Source organism: Manis pentadactyla, chromosome 3 (genome assembly GCF_030020395.1).
Source record: "Manis pentadactyla isolate mManPen7 chromosome 3, mManPen7.hap1, whole genome shotgun sequence".
Lineage (NCBI taxonomy): Eukaryota > Metazoa > Chordata > Mammalia > Pholidota > Manidae > Manis > Manis pentadactyla.
In genome coordinates this window covers 106,875,619-106,894,698 of record NC_080021.1, presented here as the reverse complement: position 1 = coordinate 106,894,698, position 19,080 = coordinate 106,875,619, and the positions used below count along the sequence as shown (strand labels likewise).

General features: G+C 37.7%; 1 protein-coding gene across 3 annotated transcripts in view; it reads right to left on the bottom strand.

The window, feature by feature from the left end:
- CUBN (cubilin) overlaps positions 1 to 19,080 on the bottom strand; it is a 257,655-nt gene that overhangs the window by 234,694 nt on the left and 3,881 nt on the right. For all 3 annotated transcript variants that reach the window (XM_057498263.1, XM_057498265.1, XM_036889071.2), the window contains exons 5-14: positions 17,883 to 17,984; positions 17,144 to 17,247; positions 10,740 to 10,866; positions 9,597 to 9,759; positions 7,156 to 7,287; positions 6,203 to 6,298; positions 4,655 to 4,773; positions 4,042 to 4,228; positions 2,801 to 2,913; positions 35 to 269 (exon numbers count right to left, since the gene is read on the bottom strand). In XM_057498263.1, coding sequence (XP_057354246.1) covers positions 35 to 269; positions 2,801 to 2,913; positions 4,042 to 4,228; positions 4,655 to 4,773; positions 6,203 to 6,298; positions 7,156 to 7,287; positions 9,597 to 9,759; positions 10,740 to 10,866; positions 17,144 to 17,247; positions 17,883 to 17,984 — 1,378 coding nt within the window. The remainder of the gene's footprint in view (positions 1 to 34; positions 270 to 2,800; positions 2,914 to 4,041; positions 4,229 to 4,654; positions 4,774 to 6,202; positions 6,299 to 7,155; positions 7,288 to 9,596; positions 9,760 to 10,739; positions 10,867 to 17,143; positions 17,248 to 17,882; positions 17,985 to 19,080) is intronic.

Here is a 19,080-nt window from a genome sequence, read left to right as displayed (position 1 = left end):
ATTCTGCTTTATTTTCCTCCATGTTTACACTTACCTGGTTGCTGTGTTTCCCATCTTATTGTAAAGCCTCTTTCATTTCTTAGATATTCAGAATAGAAGTGAAAATAGAGAGCATTGTCACTACTAAGGAGTTCATGAGGGAGTCTAGAGCCACAGAATCTTCCAAGTTGAAATGCTGCAGAGGAATCCCCATCATGAATCTGAAGAAACTCATGTGGACAATTGTTCACTGATTCTAACTGGAAAAAAGTAAAAGTGATACGCAGTACCTAAAAACATAAAGGTCACAATGTATTATTTTTCACTTCCATGTTAGTTCTAAAATATTTTTCCTACTAATTAGGAAGCATTCATACTGAGTCTACTTCTAATGATGTATCTATAATTTCCTAATTATCTACAAATATGTATGATAATTCAACATATAAATGATTGGTGTTAAAAAGTGCTTAGAACTAACTTCAGCTAACATTAAAATCTATCAAAAATCAATGTTAATCAAGTAGATTTTTAGCAGCTTTAATAAGGTGTGATCGATATACAAAGAACTACACATATTTAATGTGTACAGTTTGATGAGTTTGGACACTTCAAACATCTGTGATATCATTGCCACAATCAATGTAATAGATATACCCAACACCTTCAGAGATTCCTGTGTGTGTCTGTCTTTGTATATATTTATGTGTGTGTGTGTGTGTGTGTGTAGTAAGAACAAATCATGAGATTACCCTCTTAACAAATTTTGAAGTGTAAAATATGGTATTGTTAACTACAGGCACTATGTTGCACAGCAGATCTCTAGAGCTTACTCATCTAACATAACTGAAACTTCATATCCATTGAGTTGTTCTTCAGGGGTTAATGAAATAGATTTATCTAGATGTCATTAAACTGTCAAGTCCATCAAACAAAGGCTCATCAATGTATAGCTGACAATGCTTTCAAAGCAGTAAAATATACTTAGGGCATTTAAGAAATCTACCTTGAATTAAATTTAACTGACTAATATTACCCTTCACCAGAATGTATGCCCTGATAACCTGAATAACCTGTAGCATGTAATGTGCACAGAGACATCACTGACCCCTAAAGATGCTGATTCCTCAGGGTCTCCAACTCTCAACAAGATACTGATGCTCATCCCAGACTGACAACCTAGATGGAAACTAAGGAGGCAAGGTGTAGGCAGGTGTGAGGCCTGCAAGTCTTCGGTGGTTGGGTATCATTTAGAGATGAGTTATACCAAGAGCAGAGAACAGGGGAAAGGTAATATGAAGAGTTCTGAGCATACAAGTAGAAAAACAAACACAAAAATGCATCTCCAAGTTAAAATGTTAGAATGTGCAGAATTAAATATAGTAATATAATTAATAAAATATAAGAGATTTTGTACCAATAGCCTCATTTAAAATAGTCAAACTACCAAAAGGAGGCTGTTGAATTTAATTTTCATTATGACCTAAAACTACAACAGCATTCAGCTAATGAAAAAGGATATCAGGATATTTTTGAAATTCTATGCTTGAGTATTTTTAGGACCTGTTACCCAATATTAGATCATTTTTGTCCTTGAAACAATTTCAGTAAAAATCAAGTCAATGTTCATGAATTGAACTACCTTGATCTCTATATAATTTCTACTATATTACATAAATTGTGATGGGGATAAGAAGATATAAAAATCACAATGATCAAGAAAAACAACATGACTTTTTTTACAATTTGATAATAAAACTATTAAAATTTTTTTACAAAATGACTTTTTCTTGAAAGAAAAATGTTTTCAATGTCAGGAAATAGAATTCATGAAAACTAAATGGAAGGAAGGAAATTCACATAACATACCCACTGGAAAACTGATTTTGGAGTTCATTCTATTGTGGGGTTACCAGGCCCCAAAGAGCCCTACCTCCTCAAGGGAAAGAAAAAGTGTTTTCTAACCCTTAGACAATGACCTCTGTAACTTTAGTTTGCTGGAAAAATTTAACAGGATTTCAAGGGAAAACCTTATTTATTCAGATATACAACTTTATTTTAATGAGCCCAGGAATTGACTCAGAAATAAATATTTGGTTAAGTCTGAGTAATTAGTGTTGGGAGTGAAAGCACCAAAACTCTCAGGCTCAGATCTTAATCTGAAGAATGTTCATGCAGTGCTCAGAGTCCCTGGAGTCAAAAGGGCTGGGTTCAAGTCACCACATGTGATTTCAAATCATGCGCACCTGGACAAATTTCTCAGCTGCTGTGGTCTCCATTTCCTCATATGTAAAACGAGGATAAAAATTCTCTTTCAGGGTTATGAGAGTTAAAATACAATGGAATAATGTAAGTGAAGCAATTAGCACAGCACAGTGGTACATGCAACGGCATTGATAAGAAGGCATTGATAAGAAAACCATCTCAGTGGCGGTCCCCATTTTCACCTAATAATCAACAAAATGCTGAGTGGTCATCTTCAAACTCTACTGTCTCAGTAACAACATGACTTTACAAATTACTGGCTTGTAGTTGGCCAGTGCTGAAACCAAGCCAGTCCAATTACTAGCTAAGAAGTGTTAAAAAAATCACTTGACTTAGTTTCCATTTTCTCATTATAAAATGAGGACACTATTACTTATTTCAAAGAGTTAGTGTAAGGTTAGTGAAACGTACATAAAATATCTATCCCAAAGCTTGAGACTTTGTAATATCTCAATATGATAGCTGAATTACCATTATATATATTTTGTGTCATACCTATACAAATTACATGTTCATTAAGATTAATGTAGATTTGGACAGAAGAGCCCACATTTACCTTTCCCTCCTCAGTCCGGATGACCCAGAAGCAGGTAACGTCATGCACAGGACCAACATCAGAGCTCCTATAGTTGAAGCTTCCATTCACCCCTGAGAGGGACCCTCCACAGACTGCCAAGGAAAGGGTGATGAGCATTCTCTTCAGAAGTTCCAAAGAGCAGGAGGCTTTGCAGCTCTAGCCCTGCCACTGCAGCACGTGGAGAAGCCTGAGTAACCATGTAGGAGGCAAGAACCCTGCCATCCTCTCTTCTCCCTGTCCTCTTTCTCCTTTGACACCACCCATAGCCCACCCCCTATTCAAAGTCCAGTTGATGTCTGCTGGTCTCTGCCATGAATGTCCCCTGCCTCTCCCATTCCTTCTACCTGCGATATTTGGCTTGGCCCCACACAATTTAGTTCTTCAGTTCTTGTTTCCTCTCTATCATTCTGTATTAGTCTTATCTCCACAACTGGAAGATAAGCAGTTAATATGTAGAGATGATAATTCATGCTTCTTTATGTCTCCACAGGGTCTACTGTAGTCCTAGATATAAAGTAAAGTTGCAGTAATGCTCTGATTTAGAATCGGAAGGAGTAAATGAGGGTGGAGTCGTTATGAGGGAGGCTGAATGTAAAGTACTCCTGAGGGACAAATACATTTGGATAGGAAGCAAAGAAGGAATTTAGAGAGGTTGAGGAGGAGAAATATCCCAAATAAAGGAATACAGCAGAAATATTCATGGTGGCACATAGGTTCAAGTGATAAAGAAAGATGTCTGGCTTGAAAGGGAGTATTTTTTAGGCACCTAACGACAAATAAGTCGAGATGGACAGGGTGAGGTCTGGTTATAGAGGATAATTGAAAAACAGTCCAAATCTTTATTTAAGAGGTAATGGGGAGCCACTATATATTCTATACCAGGAGAATGACACAATTAAGTATAATATTCTAGGGATATTAAATGGCTGCTATAGAGAAAACTGTCCCTCAGAAAATCACAATAACTCAGCATATTTTGTTTTCAGAATGGATACAATGAAAATGGTACATACTAATCTCATTTTCCTTTGTGGAAAAGTTTCTTCCAGCTGAAATTGAGAAATATATTTACCTTGTGAATTTTATACCATTTCTGCAAGGAAAGCATTCTAAGCATTTGGGCAACTGGATGAGAAATGGGTTCAAGAGAAGAGTATAGCAGGACTCATTAAAAATAATTCTAAACTGTGCATCTGTGCTATAAGAAATGTTGAGCATACCTTGCTGGGGAATCTGACAGAGAAATCCAGTCCAGAAGCGTGTGCATTCACAACTGAAAGCATTAATGCCATCAACACAAGTCCCCCCGTTCAAACAGGGGTTACTTAGACACTCATTGATGTTTTCTGTGCAGTTGATACCAGCCCAACCTGATTCACACTTACAAAGATAACCAGAGACTGTATCCTAAGACAAGAAAAAACATAATGCCATAAAACAAAACAACAATAAACTTGATCAACCCAAATAATAAAAAAGAAAAGCAGTGTTATGTGATGAATGCACAGGATGTTAAGCCACAAACACCTTCCAGTAGCCTAACTTGTATTAGTTAATTCATTTAAATGGTGATTGCTAAGTGTAAGAAGTTAGATTTATTTCGATCAAACTGTAGGCTTTGCTTTACTACTTTGTAAATTATTGAGAAAAAAAATTAACTTATTGGCTTTTCCTGGGAACTAGAGTTACTACCTACCTGGTATTGACAGTTATTTATCTTAAGCTTTAGTCGTTAACCTTAACATTCATGAATCATAGAAAACATATTTCATAGAAGTGAAACTAAAATAATTGTTAAGTATTCTATGTCTACAGGAAGAACAAAGCACTCACGATGCATTGTCCATTTAAACAGGGGTGACTCAGGCAAACATTACTGAGTTGAACACATCCATTTGGCCCATAACCATTTCCAGTATATCCCGGGAGACAAGTGCAGAGAGGTAAGGAACCTGTTCAGAAATAAAAATGAAATTGTAAAGACAGGATTCCTCTATTCTGACCCAGTAATGAACCTCATGCTATGCTGTCTACATCAGAAATCACCAAAATGAAGTCTGCATATCCTTAGGGGCAGACAATACAAGGCATGAGGAGAAAATATTATAATCTTTTTTCTATTCTTTTATCTTAAAAATAAGAAAGGTATTACATGTTTCCAATACTTTATATGCAGATTGACACTGGTGCTGTCAGTCCATATGTCATGGTCCTGAGTCATGTACAAATGTGAGGTATGCTGAGGGAAAGTCAAGTTTCTCATCATGGAGGGGTCAACAGCAGACAAGGGTATCCTTGTGATGATGCTGTCTGTTGCAAGCACTGTACATATACTGACTAACTTAATCCTCTCAAGAGCCCTAGAGATAGTACTATTATAATCCTAATATATAGATGAAGACAAAGCACAGAGAGATTAAATGCCTTGACCAAGGATACAGAGCTCAAGTATAGTGGAGCCAAGGGGAAAAAATCAAAATCCAAGCCATCTTTTCTAGAACCCATATGCCTAACCATTTCAGTATGTTGTTAATCATTTAGTAAGCATTTAAATAGTCACAAGTATGTATATATTTACACACACACACACATACACACATACATGTTCTTTTATATATGTGCATATGTATGACAAGTTAGTAAAAATGAAAGTGGTATTTCAAAATAGCAAGTGATATATTGTTCAATAAATGGAGTGGAGGTCCCCCATTTGTACAAAAATATCAAGCTAGACCTCTATTAGATGCTATATATAAAAAGAAATCCTAAAAAGATCAAAGATCTTAATGTTAAAAATAAATGAAAGTATAAAAGAACATGTACTTGACTATTTTTAGAGAGTTCAATAGAGAAGGCCTATTTCTAAGGGGAGAAATACTAAAAAATTTATATTTTTGACTACCTAAAAATTTTAAACTTCTAAATAGAAAATATCAGCACAAAATTAAAATAAAAACAACATTCCAGGAAAAATACTTGTAAAACATAAGGCAGATAATGAGATAATATCTTTAGTTTATAATGAAATTTCACACATCAATGAGAAAGCAAATGAAAGAAGGACATAAAAATTTGAATAAAATGGCCAGTAAATATGTAAAAAGTATCAATTATTAGTTAGTAATCAAAAAGCTAATTTTGAATTAGTCAAAATTAAAATAATGGGATGGTAATTTTGAGCTACAAAATTGACCAAAATGAAAAATAATGGTAGTATCCATTATTGTCAAGGATGGGGTAGATGCATATTTTCATATACTGTTGATGAGTATATAAATTGATACATTTCTGGGAGAAAATTTGGCAGTATTTATTTTTAAAGTTATAAGAGAGAATTATTTTTACTAAAATACCCTAAACCAGAGAAAGATGAGTCATTACCTAGAACTGAGGAGCACGACGCGTGCGGGTGGCAGCCTCCGTTATTGACCAAGCAGATGTTTATGAGTGTGCACACTCTTCCATCACCCTGGTACCCTGATCACAGCAAAAGCAGGGACACGACAAACAATGTTAAGAATATGCAGGAAAAAATACCAACTGGAGAATCAATTACCATGAACCAGACCAACCAAACATCCTCTATCAACAAAAAAAAAACATAAACTGTCAAACAAAATTCCGTAATTAAAAAGGACAACAAGAGTTAGAAATCTCATTTCAGAAATAACATTCAGGGTTGTTTCTAATTGCAATATTAAAACTAAAAACAAAAAGATGTACCAAATTACTGGTAGACTTAGAAAGTGCTAACACTGAGGAAGTTGAAAGTTTTATAATTACAATGACTTTGATGATCTTAGAGCTAAATTACTGTAGAAGTCCAAAGGACAGTTCTTTCATGTTAATAAAATGTAGGGCTTCAGTTTATCCCTTATGACTCCCCGACTTTCTTGGGTAGTAACTCAATTTAGAGAATAGCAATAATGAAGAGAAGGAAAACTATCAGGTATTATATGCCTACTATTATGCCTGTTATTTAGTAAATTTTATATGTAAAACATCTCATGAATGTGTTATATTAATAATTGTTTATGGGAACAATGGAGCTGTAGGTCTGCAATCCACAGAGAAAATTTTTCAAATTCTACATTATCTCAATAGGTTATTTCATAGTTCATAAAGGCTTGTTTTCCATTGATATTCAGAATACTGTTTATTTCTTTCTTATCATATAGCTGTATTAATATACCCTGAATCCATAAGTTGAGTAAAATTTTCTGCACAATTCAGTACATGCCCTTAGATAGAAATCATATTTAAAATGGAGCACAAGAGTTTGTTTTCAAATGTATGCTTTCCCGGTAATTGTATCAGGAAATGAGGCATAGCACCTGGTGGACAGGACTGACAATGGTAAGATCCAAGTGTATTCACACATTCAACATGTGGAGCCACAGAACAACCACCATTATTTATCTCACATTCGTTGATATCCTGGCAATTGTATCCATTTCCTCTCCAGCCTAGAAAAATAAAATTTGAAAGTTAGCTCTATATGCAACTGTTAACAAAGAGGAAATGCAAATAATCAAAAGCATATAAAAACCTGCTTAACTGTACAGAACTATAAGTTAAGACAAGATATACTCTGCCTATCAGACTGGCAAAAAACTGTTTTAAATTCTTAGAATCAAATTCTGGCAAAGAAGTGGGCAAGTGGGGTTACTCCTATATGCTGTTGTTCAGAAAGTTAAATAAATAAGATAAATCTATTTGGAAAGAGATCTACAGAATTCATTAAAAATTTTTAAATACATAAATTTTGCCTAATAATTCCACTCCTTAAACTCACTCTACAGTCTTAAAACTGCCAGTATACATACAGTTGTTGGTAAGCAAATGTCTTACAACGGTGTTTAATGGGGAAAAAAACCTCTACATGGTCCATAGAGGCATAGCTGAATATAATTTGATAAATCTATACCACTGAATACTAAAAGTTATTTTTAATAACATGCCCACACATATTTTGAAAGAATCTTCCCATATCACTTTTAATTGGAAATACCAAATTTTAGGATAATGGGCAGATTATGATCCTAATTTAGGGAAATAATTTTTTTTAAACCCTGCATATGTGTCTATGTATTTGTACAAGTAAAAGAAAAGGTAAAAGAGGGCAGAAAACAAATTGTTACCAGTGGTCTTAGAGGAGAATGAGATTGAAGGTGAAGAAAGAATATACCGTTTGGCTTTAGATGGTTTTGTTTTATTCAATAGTTACAGTGAATTTTATTACTCTTATAATTCAAATGATTAAGATTTTAACAATATTTTTAAAATTTTAAGTCCTTTAAAATATTTATTCTCTTTTATCTAAGTAGAGTCCTCTTCTAAAAATCTACCTAAGAAAATGACCATATTTGTGGGTGAAGAATTGAGTGTGCAAAGAAAATGGGAAGGAAACATGACCAAATGTTAATGGTGGTCTGTCTGAGTGAGAAGGTTGTGGACACTGTTTTGTTTTGTTTTGTTTTAAATATTTTTGTAGTTTCTTTATATTTTATAAGCAACATGTATTTCTTTGATATTCAGGAAAAACAAGGTGATTAACAGGAAAACAAAAAGCTTGTGTTTTTCTTTTTTTCTCCAACAATAAAAAGAATGTAAGAACACATTGCTTATCCTATTAATTTAAATAATTTGTATTTCTGATTTCTAGTTTTTAAAAACTGTCCCTGGAAAACTGCCTTCAGAATGTGATTATTTGTCTGTGAGAACTAAGAGGGAAGCATCTACATGTTTTTTTCAATTTCTTTCTAGTTGTACAGATGTAAATGCATAACATGAAAAAAGCTACTAAATGAAGCAATAGGTGTGCAGGGTTCCTTGGTGAGACAGAATAATGGAGTATTCAGCAGCTCAGCTCAGATCCAGAGTCAGCAGACCTGGGTTTGAATCCTGCTGCATATGTGATCTCAGGTAAATCATTTATTTACCTTCTCTAAGTCTCAAGTTCTTATATTTTAAAATGGAAATTATACTATTAGGAATTTCTTGTTTGGGTTGTAGCTGCAAGAATTAAAAATTGCCTAGCACAGTGCCTTAATGATGTTTTCATAAAAGAACAGCTGCTATTACTATGCTCTTTGTGCTCTACCTGCTAAAAACCCCCAGGGAATGCAGACGACCTTGTAAACTCTTTGAGGTCTGATTAATTGCCCACCAGTGTACTCAGCACAGTGCTTTACTTGTACTACGTGCTTTACAAATGGGTATTGAAAGGATGATGATGATCTCATATGGTAAGAAATGGAGCTTGGACTCAAACCCAGGCAGTCAGAAACTACCTTCCCTGTGACCTTCCCTGACGATGAATTCTCTGTGGGTCTGTGATAGAGCTGGACAGCCCTATTTACAGCAAAGCCACAGGGTGTTCTCCTGACACACCCAGGTGAGGACTACTGGACTCTGGTGGAGACACTAAGAGGTCAAATAATCTGCCCAAGGTTACAAACATCTGGCCAGTATGAAAGGTGGGACAAGAGCCTGTGCCTTTTGGTCTCAAGTCTAGTCAGCCCATAAAATGTTTGGCCTCACCACCTCCACAGCTAGCCCTGCCCCCAGTGTTTGACTCTAACCCTCCCATCTCTGTTGTTGAGTTCTTACAGCAGGAAGATAGTCTGGAATTAGTGAAATAGGACACGCAGGTGGGTTGGAACACCTCTAACCATGGTCTTATCCTGCAGCAGAATCCAATTGGTTCTGGCACCTTGGCTGGCTGACGTCAAAGCCGAGCCGCCTTGGGCTGGGCACAGACATGCCTGCGTACCTGTCGGGCAAGCCCCACAATAGAAAGAGCCCAGAGTGTTGAAACACTCCGTAAGCGCTGAGCAAGGTGCTGGCAGGAGGCTGCACTCGTCCCTGTCCAGCGTACAGGCCGGGCTGTTCGGTGGGGACGTCCACCCAGCATCGCAGATGCAGCTGTACTTGGGCTGGCAGGGTGACAAGGGCAGGAATAAAGACAATCAAGAAAATGAACAAGAAAAGGCTTTGAAAATGTCACCAATCTCCCAACTGTTTATCCTCTAACATTCATTACCATAAGGCCAATTGAGTGGCTTCTCTTTTTATTTCCCTATGATTAAGCATTTAGACCAGACCATGCAAAAAGAGAAACATTTTTATGTCAGACTAAAGGAAACCTGTAATTTGCCCCAAAGATGCCAGGGAAAGAGCAACAACGATCAAGAACTGTAAGTCAATATAATTAAAGTCAATCCACTCAGCCTTCTATGTTTTTAGAGGGAAAAACACCCATTTAGGCACAGACAATGGAAAATCAATTCTGTTTGTTTCCTTTTTGAAAGTCTCTCCTTCCCCTCCCACCCACACCCCACCCTCCTACCATTATTGGAAGGGAACCGTTTTCCATCACATGGGTAGAAAAAAAAACAGAACTAAAAATAAAGACCTGAAGGTCTCTTGCAAGGCCAAGCAGAGTGGGGCTGGGCAGTATGTTGAGGGTCAGAAGTCAAGGTTTTCAGGACCCAGAACACAGGGGCCACTCAGGGAGGTGGGTTCACAGAGACTGCAGCATGCTTAGGGGCTCAGGGGCCAGAAAAAATCCAGACTCCTTAGAAGTGCATGCTGCCAACAAGGAGAAGTGAGCCTTCGGTGTCTCTATATCTTGTCACTGGTAAAACTCACAGGGTCAAGAGAAAATCATGTCTCACAGAGAGATTCATAAAGGAATAATAAAAATGTTAGTAATTTACATAATGAAATCAACCTCTGGGTCTAGGTTTCTGCTTAGTTATAGACAACCCTCATCTCCTTCCTTGCCTGTGCCCAGCTTAAAGGCAGAAACTGGCTTCCTCTCCAGTCCTCCAGGGGAGTACTCATACAGTCATGCAGGACAAGGGACTAGCAGCCATGACTCCCTCCAGGGAGCCACCTTTGGGCAGGCACCAACCTCTCCAGCCCGCTCTCGGACTAGGTCCTCACAGATGCCATGGATGCAGCGAGCCTTGGAGCCCCCGTCGCAGTCATTATATCTGGATGCACACTGAGGGCCATGTGTCTCAGGTGAGCAGAGACAACTGTCACATAAGAGCACAATGTCAGAGCTTGTGCTTCAGGGCATGTGTGTTTCTTAGCATCAATTTAAAAAAAAATTCCAATTACAGGTTAGTGATGTTTATATGGAATCATAAACCAGCAAACCAGATTTACTGCCTGGTGTCTTGGACAAAAATCACCCTGCTCTTTTTCAAGTGGTGGACTGAGTAAATGTGTTATCTTCTCAAATACAGTGAGAGAAGGGCCAGGACTTACTATCAGAGCAACACTACTGCTATAAATTCTTCTGGTATCAGGTTATCAAATAGCACATTCAAAGGTCAGAAATCTATAAACCATGGGGATTGAGTTCCTTCAGGATGGTAAAGGGAGAGAGCAGCAGGTTCATACATCATCCATCCAGGTAGACCCACCAGTAAGCACAGGTGACCTTGACTGACTGTTATATTCTCAAATGTTCCCTGGGATTGTATAAGGCAATAATACATCCAGAGTCTATTTACATTACAAAGAGCACTACTTCTTCTATCCAAAGAGATGTAATTAACATAGTAACATTTCTTTCATAGTCACATTTTAACTCACAAAAAAATAATTATTAGATAATACCTAGTGGTGGATGTTTTGCTATGTGAAGATTTCAGTCCAATAATGATTAAATAAGCAAAGGTGCTTTAAACTATTATAATTCTTAACATTTCTGAGTTAGCATGGTATCTAACTCACTTGGTATCTGAAGTGCAGCTTCAGAGGGAATATGGAAGGTATGAGAATGGCAGCTGGAAGAAGCTCGGGTAGAGGGGTGACAGAGCCCAGGCTTATTTACACATCTGAGCACATCTGATGGAGCGCAGAGCCAGGCACACAGGTCACCACTTGTCTGACCTGAGCAACGTTGGTCCTCATGGAGGAAAGGGACCGCAAAAGCCAAGGGTCAGAGACAAGGAATGTGGAGGACCTGCATGGCCAAGAACTACGAACTAGTTTCTGAGTGTTCTGGAAAAGGGGACATTCTACAAGGTAAAGAAACTATTTTAACAATAAATATTGAGGCACAAGCTGCTCAGCTGATATCCAAAGATTAAAACAAATGTGTGACTGACAGAGTGAGAAATAAGAATCTAGCTGTTTCAGAAGCATCTAGAACCACACCCTGGGCATAGAGCTTGGTATCCATGTAGGGCCTCAGGAACAATGCTAGGGCTAAGGTGGGATCTTTGAGTGGGTTCTAAGGAAGAAAAGATTAGTGAATGTGGCCAGAGTCAGAGAGAAAGAATATGGTACTGTTCAGGGACTCACATGTTGGGTTCACAGACCTAGCAAATAAACACACAGGATGCCCAGTTATGAATTTCAGATAAGTAAATAGTTTTTGGATATAAGTATACTCCATGTGATTCACACATCAATATATAATTGTGAAAAATCTGTTCCGTTAAAAATCATGATTCTGAGCATTCCAAGGTGGCCTTTCTCATTAAGACAAGGTCATAGATTAACGGCAATAAAGAGTTAAAGAGAAACTCAATTATTCACTCCCTACCCAAGCTATTTACCTTCCTCTCATCTCTTCCTTCCAGTACTCTGCCTCTCACATCCCCTTCCCTTTCCTTTTCTCTCTCCCATCCTTACCCAGAATATTCTTTCAGAGAATGTAATTAGACTATTGGAGATTTTGTATACATGTTTGAGCATTTGATCCAGGTAAGTTTACTACCACGTCCATCTGCAAATTTTTTAAAAACCTTTTAGACAACTCTTATTAACTTTCTGAGTCTATATTGTACAAGAGGTCCAGATTAAGGACCCTATTGAATGGAACTGCCCAAGATTAGACCCTGACTATACCTATTAACTGTTAACCTTAGACAATGAAATAATTCCCTCTGTCTCCAGTTTCTTATAAAATAATAGTGCCAATCTACAAGCACTATTTTCACCTTGGGGTCTAAAGACATTTTCCTATAGGAAGTGCTCAGAAAATTGTGTTTATCTTATCACTAATGCTTTACTATTGGTAAGTGACTTAAGATTTGAGAGGAGACTCTAGTTAGAGGACCTGCAGTTAAATCCCCTCTCTTTATCTCTAGTCCTTCTCCCTTGTTCTTGTCTTTCAGAGATGAGTAAATTTTAATCCTACACTCTTCTCTACAGAGTTTACAAAGTACGCAAAGTATACTTAATGTGAGAAGAAGGAAGGAGGGAGGAAGTGAAGTACACTATCAGTCTCCTTGCTAGGATCCTCAAAGTCACATATTATTATTCCCATTTTACTGGCCAGGCTCACACTGCCCAAGGTCACAGAATTAGTAACTGGCAGAAGATTAATTAAATTAATTAAATTAATTAAGACATAGGTCTTTGTTATGTCTGCACCATTATTTTTCCATGCCACATTCCCATGTTCTTAAAAGTAGTTTAGTTATGCAGACTTTTCATTTTTATGTCTTTTTAACATAATAGTGTTTGCAGGCAAAATGTATTCTCAAAGTGTCTGGATATGCCCTTTAAAGAAAAAGAGTAATGAACTATACCCCTCCCTGTAGAAGTCACTTTTGTAATGACCTACTGCTGATTTGATTCCAGCAGAACAAAACTGGGCTTTTCTGTCTTAAAAAACACTGCAAGTATATTAGGCAACTTTCATAGTCATAGTTTAACTTGCATTGGAGTCCATGGTTCAATATGAATATAACTAACTGAAAGAGGTAATAAGTTTAATACCTAATTCCCATTGGATCTAAAACCAGATTATCCTCATTGTTTAAGCTCTACATGTTTTAAAACCCACCAGTAATAAGAATGGAAATATATGTATGCGCACATATGCCAAACAATGTGTATTCCTAGAGAAAAAAACAAATAACAAACTCAACTTTCTTTTTTTTCTAGAAAGGCTTCTAGATCTGAACCTGAAGTATATCACATACACCATCTGTGTACAGCAAATTTGCATTCCAAGGGCTGTCTTAAATCTCAACTAAGCAGGAGAAACAAGAAGAATCAGTTCTTCAGAACAAAGAGGTGATAACAGCATTGAGAAGTGACAAATGTCATCTGTTGGTTCTCTGAGGTAGTTGAGGCAAGACCTCGAGCACAGGAATACAAGAGTCAGTGGAAACAGACAACGGGTTTCCTGACTCCATTTTCATTACTCTAAGAAAAAATTTTCATCAGAAATTTTCCTAAGAAATAGGGCTTCCAATGAGTTAGTACTTGCATAGTGCTTTATCTCTCAAGGCCTTTACAATTAGGAATTATTAACCCCTTTGAATTAAGAGTCCTTTTCTCCCCAAGTAAATGGGCTCCAAGAGTTAGAGACTGAAGGAGACCCCAACCCAGGGTGAACTCTCTGCCTCCACCACATTTCCTCAGGCTGGATTATTCAACAGTAGCTCAAGTGCTGCTTTGCAAATGCATGTCAACGTTTCCCAAAGGGACTTAGAGCCTCAAGAAAGCTACTGATTAAGAAAAATTTAACTTTATATAATTAATAGAACTCAAGAAAATATCTAAGTGTTCTTTATTTCATTACACACAGATTCCACAAAGCAAGCATTTAATCCTTAACCCTCATGAAAATTTTTCTATTTCTTTTATGCTTTCAAAATGTCTCCATCATATGCCCGAATCACATATTTAGGTTATAGATAATCAACTGGAATTCGTGAGGCTTCATAAACAATCCCCATATCAGGAGGAAGAAACCAGATTGTAATGGTCTGCTCTGTGGTGTCCTCCAGCACATCTATGAAGGGCAGAGACTAGAAACTGAAACTATTTCCAGGGTCAGCACAGTGAGTCCCTTAGGCTTCCTTTTCCAGGAAAGGTGCAAGAGAGAATTCAGTATTGATCTCATAAAGCGGAATCTGCCATTTAGGCAATTCTCAATAAATAAAATAGCTCTTTTGCTTTTTCTTAATTTCTCTCTCTTCAACACACTCACAGACATGTTTGTATCTGGACAAAGAACTCTAACCCCTGACATGCAGCAAATAGTTGTATTAATTTTTGTTCTTTTCTACTTTGAGGGGTAAACATAACATGCTGCAGAGGAAACCCAGTTTTGGCTTGGCCTATAGGTCTCACCCACCCGCCACATGTCTGTTATTCTTGGGCTTGCAAGATGCCGGAAGACAGTGATGATGAAGAAAGACCGGGAGTGGTATCTAATCTCCATGACACTCCTCGAGATCAGGAAGGTGGCAAAGTATTAATGCTAGGAATCATTTGCCAGTGATATCACCAAACAGCAATTCTCATTGATAAATGCTCATAAACAGAAATCAGCAGACAATGCTTTCAAGGAAATGAAAGATTAAACCTGTGTTCTGGATCTAACCCAAACCTGAATGTTTATAATCGCAGGGGTCAGGGGGTTCATTTAAATGAGAAACAAAGTACTGAAAGCAAAAGGCTCTTTAATAACATAATACAGTTATGAATAACCTTGAATAACACAGTTTTGAACAGCACAGGTCCACTTATATGTGGATTTTTTCCCAATAAATATACTGACAATTTTTTTGGAGATCTGTGACATTTGAAAAAACATGTTTTCTCTAGCTTTATTGTAATAATATAGTATATAATACATATAACATACAAAATATGTGTTTGACTGTTTATGCTACCTGTAAGTCTTCCGGTCAACAGTAGGCTATTAGTAGTTTAGAGTATCCAAAATTATACATGGATTCCTGACTGTGCATGAGTCAGCACCCCAAGCCCTGCATTGTTCAAGGGTCAGCTGTACTTAATTTTAGTCAGAGGTGGTTAATTTTGGTTTTGCACAATGATTAAACTCACAGACATATCTACCAGAAGTTTGAGTGAGTTAAGTTTTCAACTTAGAATCAGCAAAACATGATTAAGATCAGATCAAAAGAACAAAAGAACATCACTTAAATGAAAAAGAAAAGGATTATGGCTTTTTTGAGAAAACAATGTATTAGATGACAAGGAAAAAATCGAAATCACTGCACTGATTTTTGCTGGAAAGGACAGAATGAATATAAAAAGGCAACTGAAGAACACGATAGCAGAGATGCTAGTCAGAGAGCAAATAAATGTTTTTTACTCCAGTGAGATTACAACCCAGAGTATTGAAAGAATTTGCTCATGCTATAACAGAACCCATTTCTGTATCTTTTAATGAGCACACAAAACAGAAGACCAACCAAAACATGTGGAAAGATGATGTCAGAGACTTTTTTTTAAGTGTCTGTAAGGAACTATACAAAAGATTGACTATACAAAAGATCTGCCACAAATTTTTGGATTTGATTACTTAAAAAGATGTTTCAGCCAGAAGAGCTTGAATGATTAGTATTTGTAGAGGTTGGTGGGAACATGGAGGCATTTTGATGCCCAGCACAGCTTAGTAAGGGAAGGGAAGTTTTCATTAAGAGGCAATGCCTGAGCTGAGCAGGAGTGCTGTGGACGAGCCATCTGACAGTACCTCAAAAGAGAGGACAGGAGTTGCATGGTGACTGTGGTAAGTGACCTATGGTTGTAATTGAAGGAAGGCAATGGACAGTTCACTATTCGAAGAAAACCACAGTTCAATCTCTGATCTTGTATGGTCAATGTTTCACAGAGCACTGAAGGAAGCTGTCCTTACTAAACCTTTGCCTACTAGTCTGTGGAATGAGAACAGCTGCGGGCTGCTAGGGCGGTGGGTGGTGGGGTGCCCTCTTTACCCACTGCTCTCAGTGGCTGCCCCCGCAAGGCTCTGACTTTTGCTAACTCTTCCTCCTCATCTTGCACCATGCCGTCCTTACTCTATGCCGGCCACAGAGGCCTTCCTCCAGTTTCTCAGGGACTGTAGAGAAACAATTCCTTCATGGGGTGAGAGTCAACGACACACATGCTTTTCTTCACCTAAGTGAATAAGTTTTGTGTCACTACACAAGAGCCACATGTTTTTCCTCTGAAGTACCTAATTTTGCTGGTAATATATAATTAATCTTGGATGTTCTTAACTTTAGATGTGTTAGTCCTTCAAAAACATACCCTAATATATATGTATTTTTAATAGTCAAAAGTGACAGTCAGTTTTGAGCCAAAGCTTTAAAAGAGACATTACACGTTTCTGCTCAACCCTCTGGGGCCTTTGAGCTCAGCCATGAAAAAGACTTTCTTCAAGTGGCTGCTGCTCCTCCAGCCCAGGCCTAGGAATGAGACACTGCAGACAAAACCTAAACTGAGGAAGAGCCACAGTGGCCAATCTGAACACCCAGGAGTATGAAAATAAATGTTTGTTGTTTGAAAAAGAAAAGAAGAGAAGAAAGTTACCTGTAACTCCCTGCTGTATTTATACACGTGGCTCCATTCTGGCAGCCCAAGGGTGTTCCTGAGTAAATCTCACATTCATTAACATCAACTGAGCACAGAGGACCCTGCAGTCATGTACAGAACAAAGTCAGGTGCCACCAGTCACAGAGGCCCCTGGGGCCAATATTCACATATGCTTAAGTATTTATACAGAGACAATTAAGAAATTCTCAGCCAAGCTAAATACAATACTATTACTCTACTACTAATAGTAATTTCTGAGCCAAAGAGCTCTTTGTAAAATCACAGCAGTCACATGAGAAGAATCCTTATACAAACTAATCCTCATTTCACAATGAAGCTATGCCTAGGAATAGTCACTTAAAAAGTGTTTTAAGGGGAATGTCAGGAACATTTCCACCATTAATAGAAAATGCAAGAAAATTCACAGGGTTCTGTTAAGGTCCATTTAGTGCTTTCAATGCCGGACAACTTAAACTAAAGCCTGCTGAAATACCATGCCCTTCCTGGTAGTTAGGCAATCGAGTGGACTCTTCCTTAAGATGGCTTAGTATTTGTAGGCTGTTTAATCATGCTCACCATTGTTTGGATTTTGGAATATATGGTATAATTCTTTCTGATTCGGGAGACCACAGACTCCTAGAAACTTTGGATGGAGAATGAAATATGTCTGAATGTTTCCAAGGAAACCACTGGTGCTGAGTCACCATCAGTTTTAACCAAAGACCAAGTGACTCACCTTCCACTGTGAGGGACAGACACAAAAAAAGGAATCGTGAAGATTGAGGCAGGTTCCACCATTCTGGCAGGGATTGCTGCCACAGACCTTCTTGCCAACTGTCTGAAACAGAGACAGGACTGTCAGCAAGAGAAGCACACTTTCCGTAGCAGCAATGGAGGCAAGTTCAGGGTACATCTGTACATAAAACTGTACTTTACAACTAGTCAATCAGGTCTTCCTCCAGACTTTAAATCCACCGCTTAAGTTCTTCTTCAAATCTACTCTCTTGCAAAAAAACAAAAAGTGTTTCAAATTATCAGTCCTATTCATACTCCTTCACCATTTTCATGCATTTGACCATGGATAGGATGAAGTGTGAGGGAAGAAGATTTTCAGTCTATTCTTTGGAAAAGCATGGTTCACCTGAGAAATACACATTGTTGGACAAAAGTAAAGATTCCAGGTGTGGGAATAATAATGGACATTCCTACTTAATGAAGAAAATAAAGTGGAAATTCTGGTTCTTTTGCTGTTATTCTTATCTTAGGCACCTCCACCAGATAAGCATTTGAAATTTGATCATCTACTGCTGCCGTCCCTTATCCAATGGGTTAAAATGACTGAACTCCTTTCATTCCAAGTCCCTGTGTTTGAAAAGCGGCTGGCTTAAATACACCTTCCACTCTTGTGCTCACATGACTACTTTCAGTCCAGTCACAACAGACCTGCCTTTTCTACCCAATCTGGGAAACCTTACCATCTGACAGCCCCCAGTTCCAAACCTGTAAAACTGGTAATGTCTTTGGAGGCAGAGAAATTTTCTTTAGAGAGGACAGATTAAGAAAGGAAAGCTATTCTATTAATTTTGCCTAATCATAGTCTCATGCTCTATTTTAAAAATTAAAAAAAGGCAAATCAGTCATTACATTTTTTATATTCAGTTACTCACAGAGAAAATCAAGTCTGTTCCCTTAATTTTACAGATGAAACAGGGCCAAAGCATAGCCACCTGACTCAGTGCATTTACTGCAAAGACCATTCCCTCCACCTTTGCCTTAAGTCAGGTGGTCATACATGTGGAAGTGTCTTTCTAGACTCTTTTCTTCCATTATTCTATCTCTGACCCAGTACCACAATTGGCCCTGTTCACCAAAGGACACCATTAAGAAAGTTAACCATAAACTCATTAGACATTCTTGTGGCATACAAAAGCAAC